The sequence below is a fragment of the Rhinatrema bivittatum genome, chromosome 4 (genome assembly GCF_901001135.1).
Source record: "Rhinatrema bivittatum chromosome 4, aRhiBiv1.1, whole genome shotgun sequence".
In the NCBI taxonomy this organism is placed as follows: domain Eukaryota; kingdom Metazoa; phylum Chordata; class Amphibia; order Gymnophiona; family Rhinatrematidae; genus Rhinatrema; species Rhinatrema bivittatum.
The window spans coordinates 322,849,219-322,876,848 of NC_042618.1; the positions used below are offsets into that span (position 1 = coordinate 322,849,219).

The following is a 27,630-nucleotide window of genomic DNA, read 5'->3' on the forward strand; positions in this document are numbered from 1 at the left end:
AGATCTGACTTGGGGTCTTAGAAAGTCTAATCTTTTGTTTATTCACCACTAGGATGTTATCTACTAGATTAGAAATTTTGTCTCTCTCTCTCTTTCTTTTCAGGACCTTAATTTAGTAATGAAGCACTATTTTCAAAACTTTAACACTTTCTTCTATGGTGGACAAGTTTGTATGTATCATGACTTTTCTAAAGCTACACAAGATCGCTGTAAAGCTTTCTTAAATATGAAAAAAAGAAGTATTGGATAGTGGTGCATCATTTCTTTTACAATACCCTTGCCGGTGTGTGGTAAAAAAGAGAAATAACACTTTTATTTTCTTTAGTCCAGATCAGTTGAGTAGTTTCCTTAAGAACCAAAAGAGCCCTCAGACTTAAATAACACCGAATAAACTAGGTATTAACTAAAATTTAGGGAGTTGAATACCACTATTTCTTTTATATATTGAAATTGTGTTAAGAATCTCCATATTACAATAATTCCCTTGTTAAAGAATTGTGTGTCCAAAAGTGAGATGAGCTGGTTAGCCCTATTGTTTTGTTTTCTTTTTTTTTTCTTGTTAAAATTAGTCTTGCCTGGTAATGATCTAATATTTTTGCTGTACAAAGATATTTTTGCTTTGTATTTCATTTGAAAAACTAATAATTAAATAATAATAAAAAAAGACATTTTGTCTCTAAAGAAAATAGTGAACTGATTACACTTCTCAATTGAGGCAACGGGCAAAGAATTAGACTGGTTGGATTTAGTCAAATCTAATACATAGGAAAACAGAACATTAGGATTAAGTTTATAGTCATGAATCTTCCTAGCAAAGAAGTCCTGCTTGGTCTTAGCAATACTGATTCAATATTTGCTAAGTAAAGCCCTATACGCTCCAAGGGATGTTGTGGTAGGATTTCTCCTCCAGGTTCTCTCTTTATTTCTAAATAATCTTTTAAGATCCTTCAAATCTTGTGTATACCACAGGGTGTTCATTTTAGAACGAGGCTTTATCACTTTTCTAGTACTGGGGCATAAATTGTCTGCAAGTTCAGAAGTAATAGAATTCCATGATGTGACTATGGTATCAATATCATTATCATCAAGGTCCTTAAGAGCGTCTGGTAAGGCCTCTGTTAGTTCCTCAAACTTAAAAGGTTTACGATAGTTAAAAATAACATCTGCGACAGATGGGTTGCTATAGGGCAGATTAAGGGACAATGAGGAATGAATCGATCTATGGTCAGACCATGGCACAGGAGAACAATTGGGGGATACTATGTTATTAAAATGGGAGTTCACAAAAATAAGGTCAAGGGTATGACCAGCTTTGTGTGTCGGCTGATCAACAATCTGTTGAAAACCAATGGCCCGCATTTTGGGATAGATTTTAAAAAGGTGCGCGCGGGTGTACATGTGTGCGAGCTACCCCAGTGTAGGTCTTTGAAAATCTGCCCCAGTGGCTAAAAGGGTCTCACAAGTAGAGGACAGTGGTTTTGCACCTATGTGTAGATTAAAATTGCCTAATACTATAGCTGGTATTAGGCGAATAACAGTCCTCAATTTTTCTCAATTACTTAATAAAGACCAAAAATAAAATAAGATAGAAAATTAAAATATACCTGAATTTCCACCAGAACTACAATACTAGTAAATTGGAACAGGATACTCTGTGGCATGGACAAGCATTAATAACAAGGTCTCTATGATAATTTAAATATGAAACCCCACACTGCATTCTGAGACAAATTGCATACATACATCCATGATTCTCTCCCATTCTGGTTTTCACTATAGTGAATTTGGACGAGACACATTTGTACACAAAGGGCCTTACTGAAAAAAATACTTTTTGCCATTTGTGCCTATAGAAAATAATCTATATTGAATAAGCCCCAGTGAGCCTTATACACATTCAATAGAGAAATCTGACCAGATGGGTGGGCCTGGAGAATCAAGCTGGGCCACATGTACTGACTAAAGGGTTTCTTCCCATTTTGTGTATAAGTGAAAATGAATGCTTTGTACATAGGACCCATTATTCCACTTAGCACCATCCAATAGATAGACCAGGATTTTATATATTTTTCTCTTTCTATGCCTTCCTGTACATAATTACAGTTCAAAAGAAGCAACTAAAGCAGGAATGAAAGCAAAAACTGCTCCTATTTCAGTCTTGAAAATCAGTACAACAGGACCTATAATCCGTAAATAACTGCAGAAGCACAAGTGTGCTCCTATGCTTATGGCTTCACCAGTATTTATTTTCCATGTTATATTGTAGTTTTGGTATGCTCTGAATTTTGTCACAAATGATCCATCAAACACCTTTCAAATCTAATCTCATCCTTAAAAATCATAACTCATTTCACAGATTCTCAACCACCATACAAAAAATGATTACTTTTTTTTGTAACTATACAGAGGGTATGGAAATGAAACTGCTTGTCCTTCTTCAGTGTCTTACCTTGAATTTCTGGGTATATCAGCATGAATTTAAGAGCCCAGCGAATTGATGAAGCGGTGGTCTCCGTCCCAGCCATAAAGAGGTTATATATTTTGTAGACCAGGTTGTCCATTGTAAAGGTGCTGTTGGAGTTGTTCACATTCTGACAGAAAAAAAGACGAATGCACCTAGATTTTTTGTTCTGTCATGCCCAGGAAGAGCCAGATCATTTACAAGCCTTAATATTAATTTCACTGCACCATGAAACAAAGGGAGATTCCAGTTACTTCTTTTAGTTGTTTTCTGTATTACTAATACAGCACAGGACCATTTATCCAAAGATCCATTAATTGGATATTCTCATTATCTGGCCCTGATCCATTATTCAGAAAAAGTTCAATTAACCGACAATTGGTTGTCTTCATATGATCCATTATTTGGAAAACACCCATTTGCTGAAAAAGCTTCTATCAGAGAGTACCCATTATTTAGAACTTCCACTATCTGGAAAAATGCATTATTCAGAAGGGCCTCAGTCACTTCCATTCCAGAGTAGTTGGTTTAAGTACTGGTCTTGGCTTAAGAAATGGTTTATAAGCAGAGTTGGGAAAGGCCAACACTATAACAGATTTTGGGCATGCTTGCGATGAACATGGAGGGCAGTGGTAGTAAAAGGGTTGAGAGTTTGGGTAAAAAATATGGATGAAGGAGGAATGTTGGTATTGGGTTGTAGATGGAAATTTATATACACATTGACCCAAGTGGATGAATCTCAACTGGGCAAACTGGAAGGACCTGTTTGGTCTTTAGTGGCCCTTATATACTATGTTATGTTGTACTGTAGTTTTATTTATAATTGTTATAATTAATTCTTACACTGGGTTTTTTCTTTTGTCACCATTCCCTGTGTTGTTTCTTGATTTCCTTGTAGTTGGTTTTCACCAAAAATGAAAGAAATGTGAGGAATAGGTTCCAAAGATGGCTAGAAATTGAAAAGTTTATATTATGAAAGATCTTAGTAGTACTTATGTAGTAAACATCCACATACCTCATCTATTTTGTTCAGGAAGGAGTCAATAAAATCCCTGGGACATTTGGGGTCCCGGCTGGCAATGTGGTCCATTACCAAGCCTTTCAGAAACGCCTGCAGGACTCTGGCATTTTCAAAGATTTTGTTGTGTTCTCCTGGCAGCCACCTCATAATGTATGGGTAAGTATTATAAAACTGTGAGGAAAAAAAACAGATGGAACTTCCTATAACAACATGGCCTGTGGCTTGCACACAATACTCAGACAGTCAGGATATTCCAGGAAGGGCCTTCATTAGCTCTTCAGGAAGAATGTTTTGGTACACATAGTACAGGACTAATATCCAGAAGAGAGCAATAGCCAGGAGCAGGCAACCTCCAGTGCTTAAGGTCACAAATACACCTGAGTTTTCTGGATATCCCTATTGATTATGCAAGAGATAAATTTGTATACAAATGATACAGTGTGTATGCAAATCTTTCTCATGAATATTCATTCAGAATATCCTGAAGCTCTGAAATCAGTGATGTCCATGAGAACTGAAACTTGCCTATCCTGGTAATAGCCATTTCCCATAGCATACATTTTTCCCTTTGTTTGCTCTATAAAATTCAGTAAGGGCTAGAAATATATTTGCTGCTCTTCTCTTACATTCCACAATACAGGGCAAATGTCAGAGGGATTACTGGGACAGGTATCTACTTTCCAACCATCATAAGACCCACCCTCTTCACCTTCTAGGGCAGTCATTCTATGCCTCAATGTCCTTAGCGATTCCTAATTTGTCAGAAAGCTTCAAAATGCAGATAACCCAAGTTTCCCACATCAGGAGATTTTATTTTGCTCCCCTAGAAACAGAAAATATGATGACAGATCATAACCATAAGGCCCAAAGAGTCTGCCCAATTTAAATCCTGGAGCAAAGCACAGACCCCGTGAGATCTCTGGCTTTCCCCTCATTTTTCTGCAACTAGAAATCCTCTGTGCTTATCAAAGGCTTTCTTGAATTCCTTTACTATATTTATCTCAACTGGAACACTGTCCAAGTATCCACTACCCTTTTTGTAAAGAATTATTTTGTGATGTTCCTCCAGAGTCTACCCCCATGTCTTCTAATACTATGACTTCTTATTCTACAGCACTCTGTGAATCTGAGGTGTTTAATGTCACTATCATGCACCCCCAACTCTAATTTCCTCCAGGGTATATAGATATATGTAGCCCCCTCTTCAGCTGATATCTTGAATATAAGAGCCACTACTGTCCCATGGCCAATCTTATCATCCCAGATCTCTAATTCTTCCTATCATTTTGTATACCAAAGATGGATCTCTGGGATGCTGGGGTTCCATTGGCAGGAAGGAGAACAAGCCTCTGGGGTCCTAGTTGTATGAATAATGATGATCATTACAGTCTCTCCAGTCCCACAAGCTCCACTTGATCTTTCTCAGAAGGATACTCACGCCCATAGTTCCTAGCAGGGCTGTTGCCAATTCATAAAGAGCAGGCAGGTTGCCTGAATTGGTGTTCAAATAAAATGTTTACTGTAACTTAGATAAACTTGATTTAAAAAAATAAACACAAAAGACAAAATAAAAATCTCTTAATATAGATGAAATGAAACGGTGTACATTTTATCAGTTCAATAACATATAACACCTTCCTTTAAGGAAAACAGAAACATTTTATACTACTCAAGAAAATAACCACTATTCTGGAAGATCTTCTGTTACGCATGCCGCCTGCGGCAGCCCCGCAACACGGCCCTCTCACCTCTCTAGACAGATTCTGGCTCCAGCTCCCCGTTGCTGGCGGTGGTGGGCCGCCAGTCCCGATCTCAGGCTCCCGCCAGCGCCTTCGGCCTTACCTGCTCACCTGGGACCTCCAGCCAGGATACCTCCATTCGTTGGACCTCTCCATGTGGCCCGCGGAGAGACGCCTCCAGGCCTTGGCACCACGCCCCTCCTTAGGCACGAGCGCATCAGTATTTCATTTAAAGGGCCCGCAGCGGGAACCTGGCCGCAGACCCGGATGCTGACATCAGATCCTTCAATGTATAAAAGCTCAGGCAGCGCTACTCAGTGTTGCCTTTGCAACAGGTCTCCTCATACTACAAGTACTCGTTGCCTCCGTGCTTTGCCTTGTCTCAAGTTCCTGTTTGTTCCTGGTTCCTGCATCCTTCGTCCTTCTTGTCTGTCTGTTGAATTGACTTCCTGGCTTGACCACTGCTACGTCTGACCTTGCCTACCTTCTCCAAGCCTAACCACTGCTACGTCTGACCTTGCCTGCCTTCTCCATGCCTTGACCATTGCTTGGCCTGACCACACCTGCCTTCTCCGTGCCCTGACCATTGCTTCATCTGACCACACTTGCCATCTCCGTGCCTTGACCATTGTTTTGCCTGACAATGCCTGCCTTCTCCGTGCCCTGACCATTGCTTCGCCTGACCATGCCTGCCTTCTTCATGCCCTGACCATTGCTACGTATGACTACACTACATACTTTCCTGAGTCCAGAGTTCTTCGTTTGCTTGCTAGAACTTTCATTGCCGCCAGCCCTGATTTCTCTTTGATACTGATGCCTCTGCACCTATCCTGTGGACGTGAACTGTTAAGGCTCTGGCCTTCCCTTGCTCAGGCACCTCTAGTCTCTCCTCGTTCCTTGGTGCCTGGGTTTCTGTACCAAATCCCGTCCGGGACAGAACTACGCCACCTACCGGCTGCTATCTCTGGGCTGAATCACCTACTACCTCTTGTCACTCTCAAGGCCTTCCTAAGTCCTGCTGGCCCCGGCATCCAAAGGCTCAAACTGAGGGTAATGTGGGCGGGTATATGTGAAGCTCCGGTGGCCTCTCGCTTCATCCCACTCCACCTGCTGACGGTGGGGACCCGTAGCCCCGTGCCTGCGGGTTGTGTCAACCCCACCTCAGCCCAAGAATCCACCTCCAACGCAACAAGTTGCAGAGGCCATGGATTCGGTGGAGCCACGTGCCCTCCAGGCCATCCCAGGTCTGGCTTCCAAGGTGCAAGAACAGCAGAAGTTCCTCGAAGCACTGGCCTCCTCCATGGACTGTCTTCATGCTCGAGTCGACGCCTTTTTTAATGACTCGGCTCCTCCTCCTCCACAGCCTCCTACATCATCGCCACAAACCTTGTTGGTGCTTCCAGCGCCCCCACATTTCAACGGTGACTCCAAACTCTGCAGAGGGTTTATAAACCAGTGTTATTTGCAATTTGCTCTGCAGCCCTCTGTTTTCCAGGATGACTTAAGAAAAGTCACATTTATTTTGTCTCACCTTGAAGGGAAAGCCCTGGCCTGGGCTTCCCCCTTGTGGGAACGCTCAGACTCCTTGTTGAAGGAACTGGTTCAATTTGTGGCTGTTTTCAAGCGGACCTTTGACGATCCAGGGCAGCATGCTGTGGCAAGCACCAGCTTACTACATCTTTGTCAAGGACAACAAAGTCTTTTTGATTACACTATAGAGTATCGGACTTTGGCTTCTGAGCTCGCTTGGCAAGAGGATTGGCTTCGAGCCATTTACCTGGATGGTCTCTCTTCACAGTTAAAAGATGAGATGGCAGCTCTGGAGCTCCCTTCCTCCTTGGAGAACCTTATAGATTTGACAGGCCGAATTGATCAAAGTCTTCAAGAGCAACTCCGGGAGAGTCGGATGACTAAGAGACCCCTGCAGATTCGCTCTTACTCACCACCCTTTACTAACTCTCCATCAAGTGACAATAGAGTGGTCAAGGCTGAAGAACCCATGTAGTTGGGTCGAGGGTGACTATTGCTGGAAGAATGCCTCTGGCAAAGACAGACCGGCTTGTGTCTATATTGTGGAGCACCAGGCCACAATCTACAGAATTGCTCCATCCATCCGGGAAACTCTAGGGCCCAAGTTCAGTAGGGGTCCTGAATTTGGGTGCAACTTCTCTGGCCCCTCAACTCTCAGTTCCAGTCACATTGATTTGGGATTCCCGGTCCTTCCCGGTTCATAAGAACATAAGAACATAAGAAATTGCCATGCTGGGTCAGACCAAGGGTCCATCAAGCCCAGCATCCTGTTTCCAACAAAGGCCAAAACCAGGCCACAAGAACCTGGCAATTACCCAAACACTAAGAAGAACCCATGCTACTGATGCAGTTAATAGCAGTGGCTATTACCTAAGTATAATTGATTAATAGCCATTAATGGACTTCTCCTCCAAGAACTTATCCAAACCTTTTTTGAACCCAGCTACACTAACTGCACTAACCACATCCTCTGGCAACAAATTCCAGAGATTTATTGTGCGTTGAGTGAAAAATAATTTTCTCCTATTAGTCTTAAATGTGCTACTTGCTAACTTCATGGAATGCCCCCTAGTCCTTCTATTATTCGAAAGTGTAAATAACTGAGTCACATCTACTCATTCAAGACCACTCATGATAGAGGTTGAAAACCCTGCAGTGCCTTACTGATGGCCTCTTGGATCATCCGATCCAATTCCTCGCGGAAGCCTGGGGCATGGAACCTTGGCTCCAGAGTAGGAGGCAACACTGGCGTAGCCGGAGAGTCCCCTGGTAAAAGTGGAATCGCGGATCCCGGCACCAATGAAGGTGGGGAACACCTCGGTGACCCAGTCTCTGGATGGGATTTCTTTATCGGTGGCTCTATTGACGCTGGTGCCGAGGGCTTGCCTGGATCGGCAGACTGAGCCTTCCAATGACAGTGTCGATGCTTTTCACGATGTTCTCCTCGGTCCTTCTCCTGAGGCGATGAGGAAGAGGTCAACACCTTTGGAATAGTCGAAGCCGGGCAGACAGCACAGGAGTCCCATTGCTGGTGAGAGGTCTATGGGCTTCTTGCTCTGGTGGACTCCGGAGCAGGTGGTAATTTTATTCTCAAAGATCTTGTGCAACTCTTGGGTATAAAAACCCGCTCGCTTGACCCTTCCTTATGTATCACCTCTATCTATGGAGAGCCGCTTTCCTGCCGTATCTCATTGACCATGGAACCTGTCCAGTTACGCAGAGGGGCCTTACACCTTGAGGAACTTGAATTACTAGTATTGGATAAGCCTATCCATTCCATAGTACTTGGACTTCCTTGGCTACAGAAGTATTCTCCCCAGTTCAATTGGGCTTCACTACAATTGGTAGAGTGGGGTCCAGCCTTTCATCAGTCCTGTCTTCAGAAAGTGACTCTGTCACCAACAATTTCATTGGTTTCCACTTCCTCTGGTATACCTGCTCCATAAGCCGCCTATGAGGATGTATTTTCTAAACAGAAGGCTGACCTTCTCCTGTCTCTCCGGCGGTTCAGTTGTTCAATTGACCTCCTTTCTGGAACCATGCCTCCTCATGGACGCATCTATCCCTTATCGTTACCTGAGACAAGGGCCATGACTGAATATATTCAGGAGAATCTGGCAAAAGGGTTTATCCATCCAATTACATCACCCACTGGAACGGGATTCTTTTTTGTGACCAATAAGGATGGGTCACTCAGACCATGCATTGATTGCCGTGGTCTAAATGTTATCACAACTGCAAAATCACTCTGCTTCAATTGGGGGGGGGGGGGGGGGCAGGGGGGAAGAAGGGAAAAAGGAGATTTGGATTCAGATGACTGCCAATGCTGGGCCCTGACTTTTACGGTCCAGGGTACTCATATACAGACATTAGGGAAAAAAGCACATGACTGCTTTCTCCCTCTTCCCTCTTCCCTCTTCCCCTGTTCTTTGTACTTTCCAACTTTTAGTTACAATGTAAACCGGTATGATGTGTGTACACTATCTATCTATCTATCTATTTATTTATTTATTTTTAATTTTTATATACTGATCTTCTTGAATGGGATACAAATCAAACCGGCTTACAGTGAAACAATAACCTTGCATGAGAGCGTTACATAGAACATGAAACATTGAATAAACTTTGAATAAAACATTAGGAATATAGAACATTAGGTAACATTACATTAAATTAAATTAAACATAATATAGCATTAAACAATGGATAGCATTGAACAGTTGGGGCTAGATTGGGCCAAAGATAAGCAGATGCAGAAAAAACGAAAAACATAGGACTTGCTAAGTGAGATGCAGTAACATAGAGCAGGACTTGAGGATATGTGTGATATTGATCAAGAAAGGTTGATGAGAGCCTTGCTTACAAAACTTAAGTACTGTATATACTACTTGCTGGATGCCATAAGAATTGTACTTGCTGGATGACATAAGAAAGTTATGGTGACTTACTTTGGTTTAAACTGGCGGTTCTGGATAAGCTAATCTAAATAACCATAAATAATACACTAATGCCGGTATATAAAAATTCCAAATAAATAAATAAATACAGTCAAGTCCAAAAGCAAATTATGTTCAAGCAGCATGGTTTGAATGATCAAGAAGGTTTCTCCCCCCATAAAAATGTTACTAGCAAAAATTTTGTTATGGGTTTGACAGTTGTTTGGTTTTGATTATATATATTACTACCCTTAATATAAAACTTGGGGTAACCTGCATGGAGTGACAGTTACTATCCTTATCAGTAACATTGGAGTAACTTGCACAGAGCAGCAGTTACTACCATAAGAAACTTGCTGGGCAGACTGAATGGACCTTTTGTTCTTTTTCTGCCATCATTACTATGTTACCCATTCCAGCAAACCTCTGGGGAGGTGCTGTTTAGAATGGTCTGCTCCTCTAATGCTGGCTAAACCAATGGCTGGGAGATAGGGCCATCTCTACACACACATTGCACTTGCTCAACCCAAGGTATACAGGGAGAACCTGACCAATCCCAGCACCCAAGGTAGGGAAAAATGTTAGAGATGATACAAAAACTCTCTTCACTGAATTTAATACACAGCTAAATTATCAAACCTAAAAACTAAGTCCACATAAAAAAATATATCACCCACTGGTTAATAAAGAAGTATTTTGTCTCTTCCTTTTTAGCCTTTCAACATTTCACACGACGTCATCACTACACTGTCGGCGTCCCTGTTCAAAAAATGCACACATCTCATTCACACCCCTTATGTATCCACAACTGAGAAAAACCCTTCTCCAATCAGCTAGCTCCACCAACTCAGCCAATCAAATATATGCACTCCACTCAACATACTGATTCAGTCACATTGGTTCTATCATTCCCCAATTGAAAATATACCTCTGTTCCTTCTGCAATAATACACGCGAAACATTTTCTCCCCAGTTCAGCAGTTCCCGACACAAAATCTCAAATCTTGTATTTCATGATTCATCTGATTCCAATGCTGAACCAAGGGTGCATTTTCTCTTTTCTAGATAGAAGTTGCACAGAATTGTTTGTGGAATTTCCTTAAGGATTTGTTTCAGCAATGCTATGAATTCATCATTTATAAAAGTGACTTCACGTTTTGGATGATAACAACAGAATTACCTATCTTGTATTTGAAAGGTGGTTTCTTTCCATCTCAAACAAATGTTTTAAAAGGCATAATTGAAGGTGTTCAGTACATAATCTTGTTCTCTTTTTGACTACTTATTGTGTTTATGCAAAAATAGCTTTTTACATGCTGAGTGTGAACAAATATGTGTGATTATGAGTGTGAGTAAATGATTTAATTTTTCTTGTGACGGTTGGTAATTTTGTATAATGAAAAAGTGTTCAAATAACTTTGTGACAGTTAGTTATATTGTGCAATGAAGAAATGTTTAAATAAAGTTGATAATATAATTATGTAATATACAGTGGGGTTCAAACAATAACTAATTGTAGAATATCTAGTAGGGATGTGATTTGGCCGAACCTTTCGGTTTGGCCTTCCTCATCGGCCCGCTGCAATAAATTTTGTTTTCCCCGCGGCTCGGGACAATTTTTTTCGGCCACCCCAATTTTCCGAAATTTCAGGAAAATCCACTTCGTTTTTCAGGGTGGCCGAACCAGGATGAATTAGGCAATTTTGTTGAAATTGCCTAATAAGTCCTGGATGAATGCACATCCTTAGCATCTACTTCTATTATCCCTGAGTTGTAATATTGAGATATAGTGCTAGAATAGTACACTCTATCTATCTCTGTCTATCTATGTATCTATATTTATCTATCTATTTATCTATATAATACATATTCATCAATGTAATATAAAATGTATCAAAGACAAACCATAAATACAAACACATAAAAATAGATTACAGAGAAAACATGTAACAATCAGCGGAGGAACTGCCTGACATCTTAGTCGGAGAGGCTTGAGTGATGTCAGCCCGACACGGACCGCATTTTGGCATCAAACAGCCTTCTTCAAGGGGCCAATGACGTCTGTGAATGCAAACAGTAGTTGAGCAAAAAAAATAACAAAATATAAATGTTGAAATATAAACACATAGGTACTAACGTATCGAAATAGCAGCAGCATCTTCTGAATCGGTAATTTGTTTCCTCATTTTTAAAGATGGCGCTGGTCATCCAGTGCTCCCTCCATGTGACAGGGGCCGGCCAATGGCACGGATACCCTGTCACATGGTAAGGGCAAAGGCCATCGGCGCCATTTTGATTAGTGGCAGCCGATGGCCCGGGAGCGGGAGATCGCTCCTGGGACCCTCACTGGACCACCAGGTACCTGTAAAATGTTTTTGGGGGGTCAGGAGGGTGGGGGAAGCAAAGGGATTAGTTTTAAAGGGTCGGGGTGGATTTTAGGGTTATTTTTTGTGCCGTTTTTCCCGCCCTCCCCCAAAACGATAAGAGAACCCCCACAATCAATATCATGGGGTTTTCCTATCGTTTTGGGGGAGCCCACAATTTCTGACAATTTTGAAAATATCGACGATATTTTCAATCATCCGAAGCTCGATTCACATCCCTACAAGACACAGAAACAGGAACCAGGCTGGAACTGAAGCAAGCTACAAGCGAGAAGTTAGCGAACTCTGAGGTATACAGCAACAAGGAACCACAAGGTAACCTCGTTGCAAAGCGCCTGCTAGAGGCAGGCGCTGACCTTACATACCCACCGGCGTTTGACGTCACGGGAGCAGGTGGAGCAGCGAGTGGCGGGAAAGGGCCTATATCTTCTTTGTGTGCGTGCGCGCCTAGGAGGAGGGCAGCTGGCTTGGGTGTCCCGATGGCGTCGTCCCCACGGGGATGCCGCTGAACAGGCCCAGAACCCGGCGAAGCTCTCCAGCGAGACTGGACCCGATGACTGAAGCCAAGAGGTAAGGCCCCGGTCGCGAGTGCCGTGACCGGGACCGCAACACCTCACCTCGGTCACACGTATAGATCCAACCTTCACCAAATACAGAATAAAAGGCCACAAATTACAAATGTGGAGACAAAAACTGGGATGGAATCCTCAAAAGGCCACTCTGCATGCAGTGCAAAACTGGAGAGCTAGAAACAGAAATACATATCCTCCTATACTAAGCAAAGTACAAAGAGAGAAGAAATGCACATTCCCCAAACTGACATATTGTGGCTCTTGCACCCTATCACTCCCCATTCATGCCTCTATCATCCTTCACTTTTCCCAATTACTCCCTTTCAATCATCTGCTCACACTCACATCCCTGCCCAGCATTCCTGAGCCCTCCCCCCATATCCTCTTCCCTGTGCTCCCTCTCTCACCTGCTTGACTCTCCCTACCACTTTCATCCCATCTCCATGCCTGCCCAGCTATCCTGACCCCGTTTCCCACCCCTTCCTGCTAGGCAGCCCCCACACTCTCTCTCCATTCCACCTTCATCTTCCCAGCATTCCCAACCTTCTTTCCCCACTTTTCACAAGGTGAAGAGATCAGCAGCAGCATCACTCCCAGACTCAGCAGGGGAAGATAAAGTTTGCATCCCATCAGGCCCAGAACAGCAGGAGCTGGCACTGTCTCTCTCTGATCTGGGTGAAGGAGGAACAGCCTCCCACTGGGCCAGAAAGAAGAGATGGAAGTGAATAGTCTCCCATCAGGTCCAATGTAAGAGAAGTTAACCAACTCCGACCAGGGCTGATAAGGAGGCAGCCATCTGCTGGCCCTGCGACATACCTCCCAGGACCTCATGACACAGCAGTGTGTCCCGACACACCTGTGAAAGCCACTGCTTTAGACAACTGCTGTGCTAGTTATAATAAATATTGAAGTGATTTAGTGTATATAACCGTGTGTGGGGTTCTGACTCCATTTGAAGAGAGTGCTGCCTGTATTATTCTTAACTGTCTTATAACTGAAATTTCAGTTATATTTAACCACATTTCCTTTAATGTTATCTTGCGGGTTTTTTTCTGTTTTTCCCCTATATTTTCTAGTAAAGGTTTATTCATTGTTTTCTGTATATGGTCATTGCCTAATTGCTGGAGTGAATTCTTCAGGGGGTCCTGCACAAGGTCCAGGGGAGAGACCAGGACAGTGTATTGAGTGGGCACAGGGCTCATCTTCCATTCGCTATACAGTAACTAGCAAACTCTCCACCCCATTCGCATATACCCAATGGAATAAGTGGAGGAGTCTTTTGTGCAGCCCTCTTTTCCTTGGCATCACTATACCCTGAGTGGGGTTTTACATCATTGAGGCAGGGATTTATTGTACTTGAATTCTAAAAACACCATAAGCTTCTTTGAGCATTATTTGGAAAGGTGAGATAAAAATACAAATTTATTACTAACAAAGTGGGCTACATATTTTTATGCTCATGCTTGTGAACCCTTGGGTCAACGGGAGGATGGAATACCTTAGGAAGAGGATCCATAGGTTCTCCCGTTGGGTGGCGAGGCAGGAACAGAAGACGTGCCCAGCTGACCCTCGGCACTGGAGACAGAGGCAACTGTGGAGGCAGACGAGGAGTCATGAAGTCAAAGAAAGGAAGTGTGTCTTCACCACTGGAAGTCCGCGGTCCCCCCAGGAGGAGCCCTTAGGGACCCAGACCACTGGGACTTAGGTGGACCTTTGAAAGGTCAAGAAGTTCGGTGCAAGGGCTGACTGGAGCTTCACCCTTGGAAGCCCGCGGTCCCCCTGGGAGGAGCCCATAGGGACCCAGGCCGCTGGGACTTAGGCGGGCCCTTGGAGACGATGGTCAAGAAGGAGTCCGAAGTCAAGTGCCAGAGGGTCGTCGCTTACTAGGGGTGTGCATTCGTTTTGAACGCATATGTAAAACGCAACTTTTTTTTTTTTAACTTAAAAAAGTGATGAGGTGCAACGATCGCGATTTCCAACTTATTCAACATAGCTATGTTGAATAAGTTGGAAATCGCGATCGTTGATCCTAAATAAACACTTAAACCCCCCACCCTCCTGACCCCCCCAAGACTTACCAAAACTCCCTGGTGGTCCAACGGGGGGTCCGGGAGCGGAGGCGCGGTGGACCACGTGACGTCCGCGTCATGTTGGAGTGACGCGGACGTCACGTGGTCCACTGCGCCTCCGCTCCGGGACCCCTCGTTGGACCCAACCGGAACTTTTGGCCAGCTTGGGGGGGCCTCCTGACTCCCCCAAGCTGGCCAAAAGTTCCGGTTGTGTCCAGCGGGGGTCCCGGAGCAGAGGCGCGGTGAATCACGTGACGTCGGCGTCACGTCAGAGTGACGCGGACGTCACGTGGTCCACCGCGCCTCCGCTCCCAGACCCCCGCTGGACACAACCGGAACTTTTGGCCAGCTTGGGGGGGTCAGGAGGCACCGCCAAGCTGGCCAAAAGTTCCGGTTGGGTCCAACAAGAAGTCCTGACCCCCCCAAGCTGGCCAAAAGTTCCGGTTGTGTCCAGCGGGGGTCCAGGAGCGGAGGCGCGGTGAATCACGTGACGTCCGCGTCACTCCGACGTGACGCGGACGTCACATGCTCCTCGCAAAGGAATACAGGAATTGCTTCCTGACTCCCCGCTGGACCACCAGGGAGTTTTGGTAAGTCTTGGGGGGGGGGATTAAGGAGGGTGAGGGGTTTAAATTTTTATTTAGGGAACCGGTGCACGTATGGACATAGCCTCAACTTATGGAATTCTACATATGTCCATATTGACCGAAATTGACCCTCACCTTCGACTTATGGACTTATGAACATAAACTTTTTGTCTGCACATCCCTATCGCTTACCAGTCTGAGGTCACACACCGAGGGATCACCACTTGCCAGTCCGAAGTCACACACCAGAGAATCACCGCTTGCCATTCCGAATTCAATACCAGGAATCACCGCTAGCCGATCCGAAGTCAAAACCAGGAATCACAGCTAGCCGATCCGAAGTCAGGAACCAGGAACACCAAGATGAAACAGGAACAAAGATCCACGGCACAAGAACTCACTGAAGCAAGCAGACCTGACTAACCACGGAAGTTGCCAAGTCAAAGAATGAGCAGAGGAAGCCTCCTTTATAATTCCTCTGCTCTGGATCATTGGAAGCAGCTGAAGGTAATTAAAGGGCTTAGGTCCCTTTAATTCTAGTGAGGAGCGCGGCCTCGCGCCTGAGATGACGGCGGCCATCTTGGATCTCGGGCCGCGGAGGAAAGCTGCTAGCTGCCGCAAGGGAGGAGCAGGGACGGCGGCCAGCCTGGAGGCCTGCATGACGTGCGGGGGCACCAGACACATGCAGCAGGGCAGCCTGCCCCAACGCCGCCGCCGCAGCCGCCATGGCTCAAGTAGGGGGGCGCAACCACGGATCGCCGCAGGCGCGGAACACAACACATAGTAGCAGAACAAATTCTAAAACAGTCAAATTCTTTGAAAGCCAGATAAGAACTTTCAGAGAGAATTGAAATGATAAGTAAGAAACAGGGAGCTATTGGAACAAGCAAAGGCATCTAAGATCTACAGTGGAGGTTTGTGGAGAAATCTGTGTCGGCATACGTGTGCGTCCACCAGCAGTTCAATGAGAACAATTCATGTTTACAATTTACACTAACTGTGATGTTCCTCTGTAACTTTTTCCTACCATGTTTGCTGTAAATATTTTCAATTGCTACAAATTTCTTCAGTAAACAGACTGTTTGGCTTTGGGAACCAAAAGATTGCAGTGTGCTGCATACTGTTTGGAGAGAAAGATAGCTGAAGTACTGCGAGAGATAAACAGTACATCACCAGAGAGCTGCAGTAAATAACGATTCATTCCGTTACCTTATACAAAGAACCCCTATTATAAAACGAGGGAGGAGCAGAATTTGTGTATTCTTATCAATTTACTGTTTACGCATTTTAGCATCTAGAAAAGCAAAACTATCAGAAAAAACCTTTTTTTTAGGATATTGGTACACACAAACCTTAAATCCAGGTTTTACATGGAACATGATGTTTTCATTAACCATCTTGAGCAAGGTCTGGAAGGTGGGATTTTCCAAATCAAATCGGTCCCCAAGGAGAATGGAACAAATCACATTGGAGACGGCTGCAGCAATCTGAATCCCAGGATTAAAAGGTTTTCCTGGAGAGGAGGAGAAGAGAAGATCCTTTATTCACCTTCTCCCCAGAACCAGGGAATAAACACGGCAGCATGGTCTGAGCTTACAACCAAGAACAGTGCCCTTCAAGTTTCTGCAGTGATTTTCAGGCAGTGAAATCCAAAAAGTCATCAATATGTCTTGCTTCCTAAAAATTGGAGATTATTTGGCAATACTAGGAACCTGTTTGGAGTTCTGAGCTTTCGGCAACATCAACTTCCCTGTGCTTCTACCTGTGCTGGCAGTGGCACAACAATTTCTAAGCTGAAACCGCTGCATCATGGTATAATGCTGGGCTGACTGTGGGCTGGCCTCACTCATCCTGGGGCTCTCCCTCATTATCGCGACAGGATGTTGCCATGGACATGCCTGACGCCTGCTTCTACCACTGCAGCCGCAGGCCATCTTAAACGCAAGCGCACACACAAAATCCGCTGATAAAGGCCCCATGGCATGAACCTGGCCACAGTGCCATCTGATGACAATAGCCTGATCGGGCTCTTTAAAACTCCCCACGCTGCTAAGCTGATGCCTCAGCAACACGTGTTCCTGCCATACCTTGCTGCTTGCAGTGCGTGTCACTGCTCTGCTCTGTTCCAGTGCTGCTCCTTCCGCCTTGTTCCAGCCCTGCTTGCTTCATTCCAGTCCTGCCCCTTGCCTTGTCTTGATCCATTCCTGCTGCTTGCCTATGTTTCTCTGGCCTCCCCTGGCCTTGGTCTCTGCCTTCATTTCTTTCGCTATCTCTAACTACTTCTGGGATCTTGACCACTGCCTGGATACCGATGTTGCCTGATCTACACCTACCCTGATCTTGGCCTGGTTTCTGACTTTGCCTGACTGCTTTCTAAGGGACATTCACCTAACAATCCAAAGGCACAACCTGTAGGGGAAGAGGCTGGTAGAGGTGAAGTCTAGCCTTTGTTCTGATAAGAGCATGTCTGCCTGCTGTTGGCAGGGGCCTGGCTGATTTACAGCCCAAAAGTCTCAAACTCCATAACACATGGCAGAAAGAAGAGTCAGTGATGCCAGCAGCATGAGGCCCTGGTCAAGTTCTAAGCACTGCCAAATCATTCCTGACTTTAGGAAGCGCTAGCAATGTTACAGTTTTACCTTTTCAATGACTAGAGGATTGGCAATACAGGTTTATTAATATTTTAAACTAAAAATAGGATTTTTCATTATGTAGAGTTGTAGAGTACATACAAGTCACAGCAATATGTACCTGTGGGAAAGATCCCCAAATTGTGTCATCTCCTAGCTCATGTGGTGCATGGTATTTTGGGTAGGGGAGACCTAGCAATTCATCATGAGTCACAAGTTGTGGTATAATGGTTGAATTTTCTGAATTTGTAGTTTTAAAGAGTGACCACTGGTTGGCATTTGGGAATACAGAGTTATGGTTTTGTGGATTGACCTCTATTGTGCTGGGGTTTGGGGCAGAGAGTTTCCCCTTAAATCTATGGAATGAGCTGACTGGATGAAAAGTTTTCCTTGGCATACATAAAACTGGAAGGTGTTTTGTGGTGGTTTACCCTTTCCTAGGTTGGATTCTTAGCGAGAGAGACCTCCAGGATGTAGTGGCCTAGAGTAGCCAGCCCATCAGCTGGTGGGGCCTGGGGACCCTTTCCCTTCTGAAGAGAGCCCTACAGGGGCTTCTACTTTCAAGGGGGAAGGATTAAGGCCAAAGAAAGAAGAGTGGGACATTTCTTCCCCTGGAGGAACGGGATGAGAGGAAGATGGAAGAATGGTGATTTCTAATATAGTAACATATAATGATGGCACAAAATGACGAAAGAGTCCATCCAATCTGCCCAGCAATTTTCGTATAGTAGTAACTGCTGTTCCAGAGGTTACCTCCAAGCCTTATATTAAGGGTAGTAATATTTATAATCAAAACCAAGCAATGGTCAAACCCATAACAAAATTACTGCTAGCAACGGGGTTGATATTTACCCGCTGAGCGGCTCAGCAAGTTAGTTGGATACATTTATCTGGCTTACTTAATCGGGTTATTCAATGGACAGTAATACTGATGAATATACCCAGCTATCTTAAATTTAGTCAGATAAGTATATCTGGCTAACTATGGGATAGCCTTATGGTGTGATTAGAGATAGCTGGTTAGGTAAACTGGCTAACCCCAACTTATCCAGCCATATTCTAGCCGGATAACTTATTATCCATCTAAAATATAGCAGGATAGATTTAATATCATGACTAAGACTAAGCCATTTAGGCAGATAACTTTTCGGTTATCCGTCTAAATGGCTTTTGAATATCAGCCTGTGTATTTTTATAGGTGAACAGTCTTCCTGATAATTCAGACAATGCTGCTTGAACATGCTTTGCTTTTAGTCATGGCTGTAGAAGCAGTCCTGTGCTTTTTCCCTAATGTCTACATTATCGATACCCCGAACTGTAAAAGTCGGGGCCCAGCATTGGCTGTCTTCTGAGTCTAATTCCCTTTATGCCCCCTGCTGTCGAAACAGAGAACAATGTTCTAGTTGAGTCAAAAGCATCAAGGCTAATTGGGTAAGGGAAATAATCTCTATGAGTAGTACCTGCCACTCTGTGCAGGTTACCCCCATGCACTATTTTCTTCATTTCCCTAGCTTTTAGGCATCCGCAGTGTTTATCCCATGCCCTTTTGAATTCATTTATTGTTTTTTTTCCTCTCCACCTTACTGTATTCAAAGGCTATTGACGCCATTACTGGTTATTAGAGATGTGAATCTCTATTGGCTATTGGCACCATTTTGAATACTGGCAGCCGACGGTCTGAGTGCAGGAGGTCGCTCCCGGACCCCCACTGGACTTTTGGCAAGTCTTGTGGGGGTCAGGAGGGTCCCCCAAGACTTGCCAAAAGCCCCTGGTGGTCCAGCGGGGGTCCAGGAGCGACCTCCTGCACTCGGGCCATCGGCTGCTAGTAATCTGCTCACTGTAGGGAAGAGAAGTACACAGCTCAGAAGGAAGCATGAGCGGACCCAAGGGATATGTCACATATGTTACCAGGTTGTGATATTCGGGTGAAGAAGGAAGAATTGGAGTGGACAATTTTCCTATTTCCCAGGGTTGGGATGGTTTATGCAAGGTTAACTAGAAGGATGGGGAAATATTGGACACTGTAGTAGTAAAGGATGTACTCCTAAAGTTCTAATCAAGAGGCAAAGGGCTTCCCCTAACCAGTCGAGAAGTGAAGCTCTCCTTCACACATACACACTGTTCTTTGTTCAGGTCCACTATACTATCTGTATGACCACTATTGAACCCACTAAATAAATTTGGGAGCCGGACTTTTAATCTAATAGGGAAAACCTTTCCATCATTTTATGTGCCCTGAGGGTGTTGTTACCATTTGCAAATTAGTAGCACAGTTTTACAAGAAGGGCGGCCAAACTTTTTTCCTCTGGGGCAACGTTTGTGGCTTTTGCCTGTGAGAGATTACTAGAGTAGGCAAGAGGCCCATTCCACTCACTCCCACCCATTCCACTCACTCCCACCTACTCCCACCCTATTCCACTCACTCCCACCCATTCTTCCCTCCTACATTCTCCCACCCACTCTCCTATCCCCCACACCCCCAATGTTCTCTCTTTTCCTCCTAAGTCTGCTGCCAGTCACACAGCAGACAGTGCAGTCAGCAGACACAGAAAGGCATTAGCGCAGATAGCCATGGCTGGTGGAAGCATTAGGTGGATGAGGCAGCCGCCTAAAGCGCCACGGGTCTGGGAGCGGCAACTGTATAGCTTTTTCTTCTTCCCACCCATGCGGCCCAGAAGAGGAAGTGGCTGGAAGAAGGAAGGGCACTGCCATGGGGGCACTGCCATGGGGGCAACCATGGCCACCAGTCTGGCATGCCTCTGTGTTTCTGACTTTGAAGTGACTTTTGTTTATCCGTCAGAATGGTCTCAGTTTGTTTACCTTTGGCTACATTGCATTGATGATGTTTTTTAAAATTTGGTTAGGTACAGATTTACAGTTTTTTATGTTTTTGGACTGGTTGAACAATTGCAATACACACTTACAATTTAATTTTGACATTAACTCTAAAGAAATTTCCTTTCTGGATGTAGCCATTATGATTAATGAGAATAAATTTTGTACTACAATATTTAGAAAAGAAACTGATTGTAACACTTTGTTAAATTTTGACAGCTGTCATCCGAGGATGTTAAAAAACAATATACCCACAGGACAATTCCTCAGACTGCGTCGGCTTTGTTCTTCAAAAACAGACTTTCTGAATAAAGCTAAGCAGATGTCACAGCAGTTCAGGGAAAGAGGGTTCCCTTATAAAGTGGTAAAGAAAGCCCTTAAACGGGCTTCAAACGTAAATAGAGACTTGTTATTTTTACCTGGCATTTTACCTGAGGATAGTGTGACTAATTGTATTTTGCCTTTTTCTACTCTAAGTAGATCAGTGACAGACATTGTTTGTAGACATTGGAATGCTCTTTCTCTAAATAGGATTTTTCAGGGTCCTCTAAGGTTTACTTACCGTAGGGGGAGGAATTAGAAAGATATGCTAATTCATTCAGATTTTAATTACAAAAGCCCTGACCAATTTTTGGTTGGTCTCCATAGACCATGCGGACAATGTAAAGTTTGCTCGCACACTAACACCATATCTAATTTTCAATACCCAACACAACATAAAACCTACTATCTGAGAGGACACTCTGACTGTACTACTCAAGGCGTTGTTTATGTCATTCGATGTCCCTGTCCGAGACTGTATGTAGGGAAGACATCTTGTATGGTTAAGACTAGGATCATAGAGCATCGTTCAAACATAAAACACTCTCGTGAGAATGCTCCCCTTGTGGAACATTGGACCCAATTCACACATTCTATCACAGATGTATTCTTTTTTATTTTGGAAGTAGTGGACTGTTCAACCCGGGGTGGGGATTATTCTGAGTTTTTAATAAGGAAGGAACAGATGTGGATATACACTCTGGATACCGTCTCTCCGAAAGGTCTTAATAAAGAATTGGAATGGTATTTGTTTACCTAGCTCTGCAAGGCTTTCTTTTGATTGGTCCTTGATTCCTGTGTTCTGATTGGTGGAACAGGTTGGCGCCTTTTTCAATAACTTTAAAACCCCGGTACTCCATTTTACTATGCGCTCCCTGTAAAAAGATCACAGAGAAGCATACGGGTATGTCTGTGTCTTTAAATTTTACAAGTTTTTCTGTTGTCGGTCTGATTGCCTATTTCTTACTTAGTCCTTATTACATGTTTATTTACAGATGTGTTGTGAATTCCATGTCCCTCCCAATGCAGCTACTGCGAAACAAGGGTCCATGTCGGGGGACCCGATTTGATGTATTTATAAACAGTGGAGTTGCCGCTTAAATATCAGTGATGCAAAGATATAATAAAGCATGAATTAGAAGATACTTGGACTAAGTTATACTTTTCTGCACTTGTTGTGGTTTATATGGAAGAAGGAATGCCATGTAGTCGCAGCCTGAAGCAGGAAGAAGATCAGTGTGTGTCCCAGGTCATCACAGGAAGAGATAGCATCAGCATTTGAGCACACATGGAGCAGCAACAATGCTGCCCCCTCCTCCCCCCCTCCCACTGCAAGTGCAGGAAGCAGAGCCTCAGCAGCTCTCATGGCCTCAAAAAAATGAAGAGTCCCCATCTATCGCGGGGGCTGAAGGAAGAAGCTGATGCTGAGGTTCTGATGGGGAGCAGGGTCGGAAATAAGAGAGTGTGTTTGTGTCTATATGTGTGTGAGAGCATGTCTGTGTGTGTGTGTGTGTGTATCTGTCTGGGAGAATGTGACGGAATGTACAGACAACTCCTTCATTTTACCGTAAGGAGTCCGGTTCAAGGTTTTAAACCAGTCCTCCATAAGGCAGAATGCTGCAAGGGATTCTGGGTGAAAAAAGGTTCCCTTCACCCTACCATAAGAACCCAGGCCTAGAAAGGCTTGGTGAGGCCCCAGCAGAGCTGGTGCAAGGGGATTAGGTGCCCTAGGCATCTTCTGCCTTGCACCCGCCCTTCCTCCCCCGGTCACGCAGACCCCCCACCCCCCGGTCAAGGCCCCTAATCCTACCTCTCGGTTTTCTGGGCTGCAAGCAGTACACTGCCTGCCGAATCTCCAATCCTCTTTGCCACCGCCACTTGCAGCCCCACATGGCTCATGCCCCCTACTGGTCGGCATCTTAGGCCCAGACCTAGCTAGCATAGTGCTTCCACTGGCCCTGGGCCCCAGGAAGCTGGTAGGACTTCATGATACACCCAGACAGTGGACGTTTACCTGTTACTGAACTACTATCTTGATTCTTGTTTCTTTGAAGCACTTTAAATAAAAATTTGCACCATAACTAAGTTGTCCAGTCTTATTATATTCCTGAACTATTCCTTTGACTGCAGCAGGCCCAAATATGCTACACGTGGTGTCAGTTCAGGAATTTTAAGTGGAAAACATAAGTAAAATCCACAGCCTCCAAAAAAAAGAAAAAAAATTGCTTACATACTTTTTTCCTGGGGTCTTCTGAATTCAATTTCTACTAGAGCAGGCCAAGGGTGCTATTCCCACCTGGGTAGTCAATAGTAAGTTAGGGCTGGTCAGGCCAGCAAGTGTTTTTTGTTTTCTTTGCCTCATGTGAGTTATCCATTTGGGAGCAGGTCCCAAAGGGAGATAAAATGGAACAGGTAATACAGGTCATGGCCACAGGATAGCAGTGACTACAAGACCAAGTAACACAACAAGGTGCAGTCTTAACTCAGCTAGCTGAGGACCTACAATTGAATATCTCCAGAATATCTCAGCCACCTTCACCTTCACATATCCTATTTAAGATGAAGGGAGGAAAGGACCCAGAGATCTTTCTAAAGAACTTTGAACAGACTACCCACCTGTCAGTGGCGTTCCAGGTTCCTCCAGATGGGAGGGCTTCCTATGAGGACATCAAGGCCGCTATACTACAGAAAACAGGGTACTCCTCAAAATATTGTTCTGACAGGCAGCTCTACAGCCTGGAGAGAGCCTCAGAAACCTCTTTCATAATTTGAAGGATGTCGGGTGAAAGTGGCTCCAGCCGGAGGCAAGGTTGGGACTGGAAGTGACTTATCAAATAGTCCTGGAGCAGTTCCTAGACAGTCTGGGCCAGCCTATGAGGAATTGGGTCTGTCAACACACCGGGCTCATTCTGGAGAGAGCCCTGGAAGTGGCAGATGCCAGCAGGCATTGTCTCTCAATGCCTGCTGGCATAAGAGAGACATAGGCCTGGATTAATCATTCTTTGCAAAATGATGAATCCAGCAAAAACAGGGAGCAGGGGGGCAGGCCTGCGAAAGCCAGCAGCCTTCGCACCACGGCGGTGCAATTTCAGCGGCCACGGTATGCCGGCTGCCGGCTTTCGCATTGAATAGCGCCACCGTGAAAGGTGGTGCTATTCGGTGCGCTACTGCCAATAACGTTGGTAACATTATCGCCGGCAGCAAAGACACCGCCGACTCCTCCCCTCCCTGTCCCAACTCCTCCCCTTCCCCTAATTTGCATTATATTGCATGCGAAAAGGCCCTTTTCGCATGCGATATGTGGCCTTATAGTGTGCGTTAGGGCCCTAATGCACGCAATAAAGTTTTAGTAAATAACCCCCTTAGAGAGACAACCCATAACAATTCTCTGGCATGGTACAGAGGATAGAGGACCTCAGCAATGAACCGCTAAGATAGGGGGGCTTGGCCTCTGTACCTGGTTTCCAGATGCCAATCTCATTCACATGTTTTAACTGTGGACAGAAAGGATAAGACATGTGATTCGGCTGAACCTTTTGGTTAGATGTGCACGGGAGGCCGGGACCCTAACATGGATCCTGAGGCTCCTGCCACACATTTAAAGTAGCCGAAAAAAAAAATTACGGCCAAACGGGGAGGTTGAGCGGGGGTCAGTGCTGATCCCAGTTTCAACCCAGAATCATGGTTGAGGTTCCCCGACTCCCCAAATATGTGCACAATGCCCCCCCCCCCCACAAAGTCTCATTTTTTGGGGGGAGGCATTGGCCCTTTGAGATGATGGTTTTCCCGTGAGGTTGGGGCCGCCATCACGTTAAAGGGCCGCTTGCAGCATTCTTATGTGTTGTGGTATATGGCTGTGTCTCAAAAGAATGAGCCATACAGCCACAATATGTTTTTAGGGGAGTGGGAGCCTGCCTGCAAAAAAATAGTGCAATTTGATGAATCTAGGCCTAAATTTGTAGGGCCAGGGGCGGGTCCTAGCTCCGCGGTGCACCCTGATTGATTGCCCAATATAAGGAAGTTCCTGCCTGCACTTCCTTGCCTTGGCAATTAGGTCGACACTGTATGTGTGCTAGTTTTCCTCTGCGTTCACAGTCTGGTTCCAGTCTTGTTCCAGCCTTGTTCCAGTCTCGTTCCAGCGTCCGTCTGTCTCGTCTCCCCAGGTAGTACCCTCTTACTGTCTCTCTGGTACTGACCTCAGCCTGTTCCTTGACCATTCTGTCTGCTGCCTGGATCCTGATCTCTGCCTGCCTTGTGACCTCGTCTGACCTCCGAAACCTGACCTCTGCCTTGTTGACTGCTCCTCGGACTGCTCCTCGGATTCTGACATCGGCTGCCATTGACCACGTCTCTGATTCTGGCTCTGTCCCTTGCCTTGTCATTGCCTATGCTGTTCTGGTCTTCCTTGCTCCATCAGACCTACAGCCTCGAGCCCGACCACGCTCCCCTGTTGTCCGTGGGCACGTCTGTCTATTACTTCTCCAGGAGACCCTGCGAGGCCCACCTAAGTCCAAGCGGCCCGGGTCCCTACGGACTCCACCCGGGGGGTCAGCGGGCTTCCAGTGGTGAAGCTCATCCTAGCCTCTGTCTCCTCCAGTGCTCCGCCCCCCTCGGGCAGGTGCTTCCTGGTCCCTACCAGGGAGCTATTCTCCACTACTCCAGGACAAAGGTCCACTCCCGAGCGCAACACCTGTCTACTACAATTGGTCAAAATCAAGGAGCAATTGTTTTATGGGCCGTTCCTGCATTGTGAGTGAGCTACCAGAGCCAAAGGCAGAAACCTCAATGTTGAAGTTTAGAAAAATACGTAAACCTATTGATTTCACCTTGATTTTGATCAGGATTAGGCACCATCACTAGTTGAGTGATAGTTTATAGACTGCAGAATTTAAGCTATGCTTAGCTTCTGGTCTGTTTGTTAAGGAAATAGCACCTATTATTTTACTTCATTTCAATATCCTTTATTGATACATTATAGGATATATTGCAGGAGTTACATGGTTTTGTGGCTTTACAAAATATTATTGGCCATTTCATTTGTTATGTTTTATTTGTATTGTATTTTAAGATTGTCTGTTTTTAATGTCAAGATGTTTTTATATTTGTCTGTAATATTTTGGAGATTAGATTGTTTTGTATGTAGATTGTAACCCACCTAGCACTGTAGTTAGGTGGGATATACATTTTTAAATAAATAAATAAATAAAATGATAATGGCCATGCAGTTTTCAGTAGTTGGACAACCAGACCTTTTGGTGATGTCAGTCTTGTTGCCTTTAGCCTACTTCATCCTTGTTGTGCCGGAGGTGGACGCTTGGGCCGAGGTGGAGTTGACGTTACCCATAGGAGGGATCCTATGGATCCCCACCATTGGCAGGCAAAGAGGGATGATGAACGGAGGCCAGCTGGTGTTTCACCAATACTAGCCCTCGCTCCCCGTGGGTTGAGCTTTTGGGTGCCAGGGCCGGCTGGACTTAGGTGGCCTCCATCAGTGGTCATCGATGGGTGGATCGAGGTCAGCCCAGAGGCAGTAACTAGTGTAGGTATCAGTCTGTATTGGACGAAATGGAGTCCTGAAGACCCAGGCGCCAATAAGAACACAGTCTGACAGAGGGCGCCTGAGCAACAGCAGGCCGAAGCCTGAATGAACCATGCCCAGGATAAAGGCTGAAGAGGCGTCTTTAAGCAAGCTGGGGTCAGGGCTGGTGGCAGTCTGGAAGCGGTGGCAAGCAAGGCTGAAGTCTAGACGAGGAGAGAGTCAAAGGATGGTCAGACAAAGCAGAAGTCCAGGGCTGGAGAGAAGCTATGGCGTAGTCAAGCGATGCAGAGGTCCAGGGCTGGAGAGAGACAACGGAGTAGTTAGGCAATGCAGAGGTCAAACCAGATTAGCAATCTGAAGGGGAGACGAAGGAACAGGAACACAGGACTGAAGGCAATTAGGATCAAGAACCAGGAATTGAAGAGGCAACGAGTACTTGACTAGTGAGGGAACCTGTTGCAAAGGCAATTTGAGAGAGCGGAGCCCGGGCTTATATAGCAGAGCTCAGCCGACGTCATCATCCGGGGCCACGGCCAGGTTCCTGCCGCAGGCCCTATTAAGGACTAGCTGTGCGCGTGCCTATGGAGGAGTGCGGCGCTGGTTGGGACGGCGTCTCTCCACGGGCCATGCAGAGAGGCCCAACGCGGGGCATCAGGAGCTGTAGCAGAGCTGGAGGCCCCAGGGGCGGCCCACAGCCACCAGAGACTAGGGACCAGATGCTGGATCACTTTGAAAGAGGTGAGGGGGCCGAGCCGCGGGTCTGCCGCAGCCGGCGCGCATAACACTCCTGTTGCATCCCAGGTATGCTCAAATGACCAAGTAATAGTCATGTAGAGCATTTCTTGTCATATCTTTATCCTTTTGGCTTCTTCTTCCTTTTCCATTTGTGCTACATTTTTTATGTACTGACTTTATGAATTCTTACATGTGGGAATGAATTTCAGCATAAGCAATATAGGCACGTGCCTAGGGTACCAAATTCTGAAGATGCCCAAAATTTGGCACT

The 27,630-nt window shown here is 45.2% G+C and overlaps 1 protein-coding gene across 2 annotated transcripts in view; it reads right to left on the bottom strand.

The window, feature by feature from the left end:
• Window positions 1-27,630, bottom strand: part of LOC115090797 (cytochrome P450 2C3-like) — a 170,972-nt gene that overhangs the window by 108,005 nt on the left and 35,337 nt on the right. Inside the window, exons 4-6 of one of the 2 annotated variants that reach the window (XM_029600310.1) lie at window positions 16,652-16,812; window positions 3,477-3,653; window positions 2,450-2,591 (exon numbers count right to left, since the gene is read on the bottom strand). The exons of the other annotated variant lie outside the window; for it this stretch is intronic. Coding sequence (XP_029456170.1) covers window positions 2,450-2,591; window positions 3,477-3,653; window positions 16,652-16,812 — 480 coding nt within the window. The remainder of the gene's footprint in view (window positions 1-2,449; window positions 2,592-3,476; window positions 3,654-16,651; window positions 16,813-27,630) is intronic. 2 annotated transcript variants of the gene reach the window in all.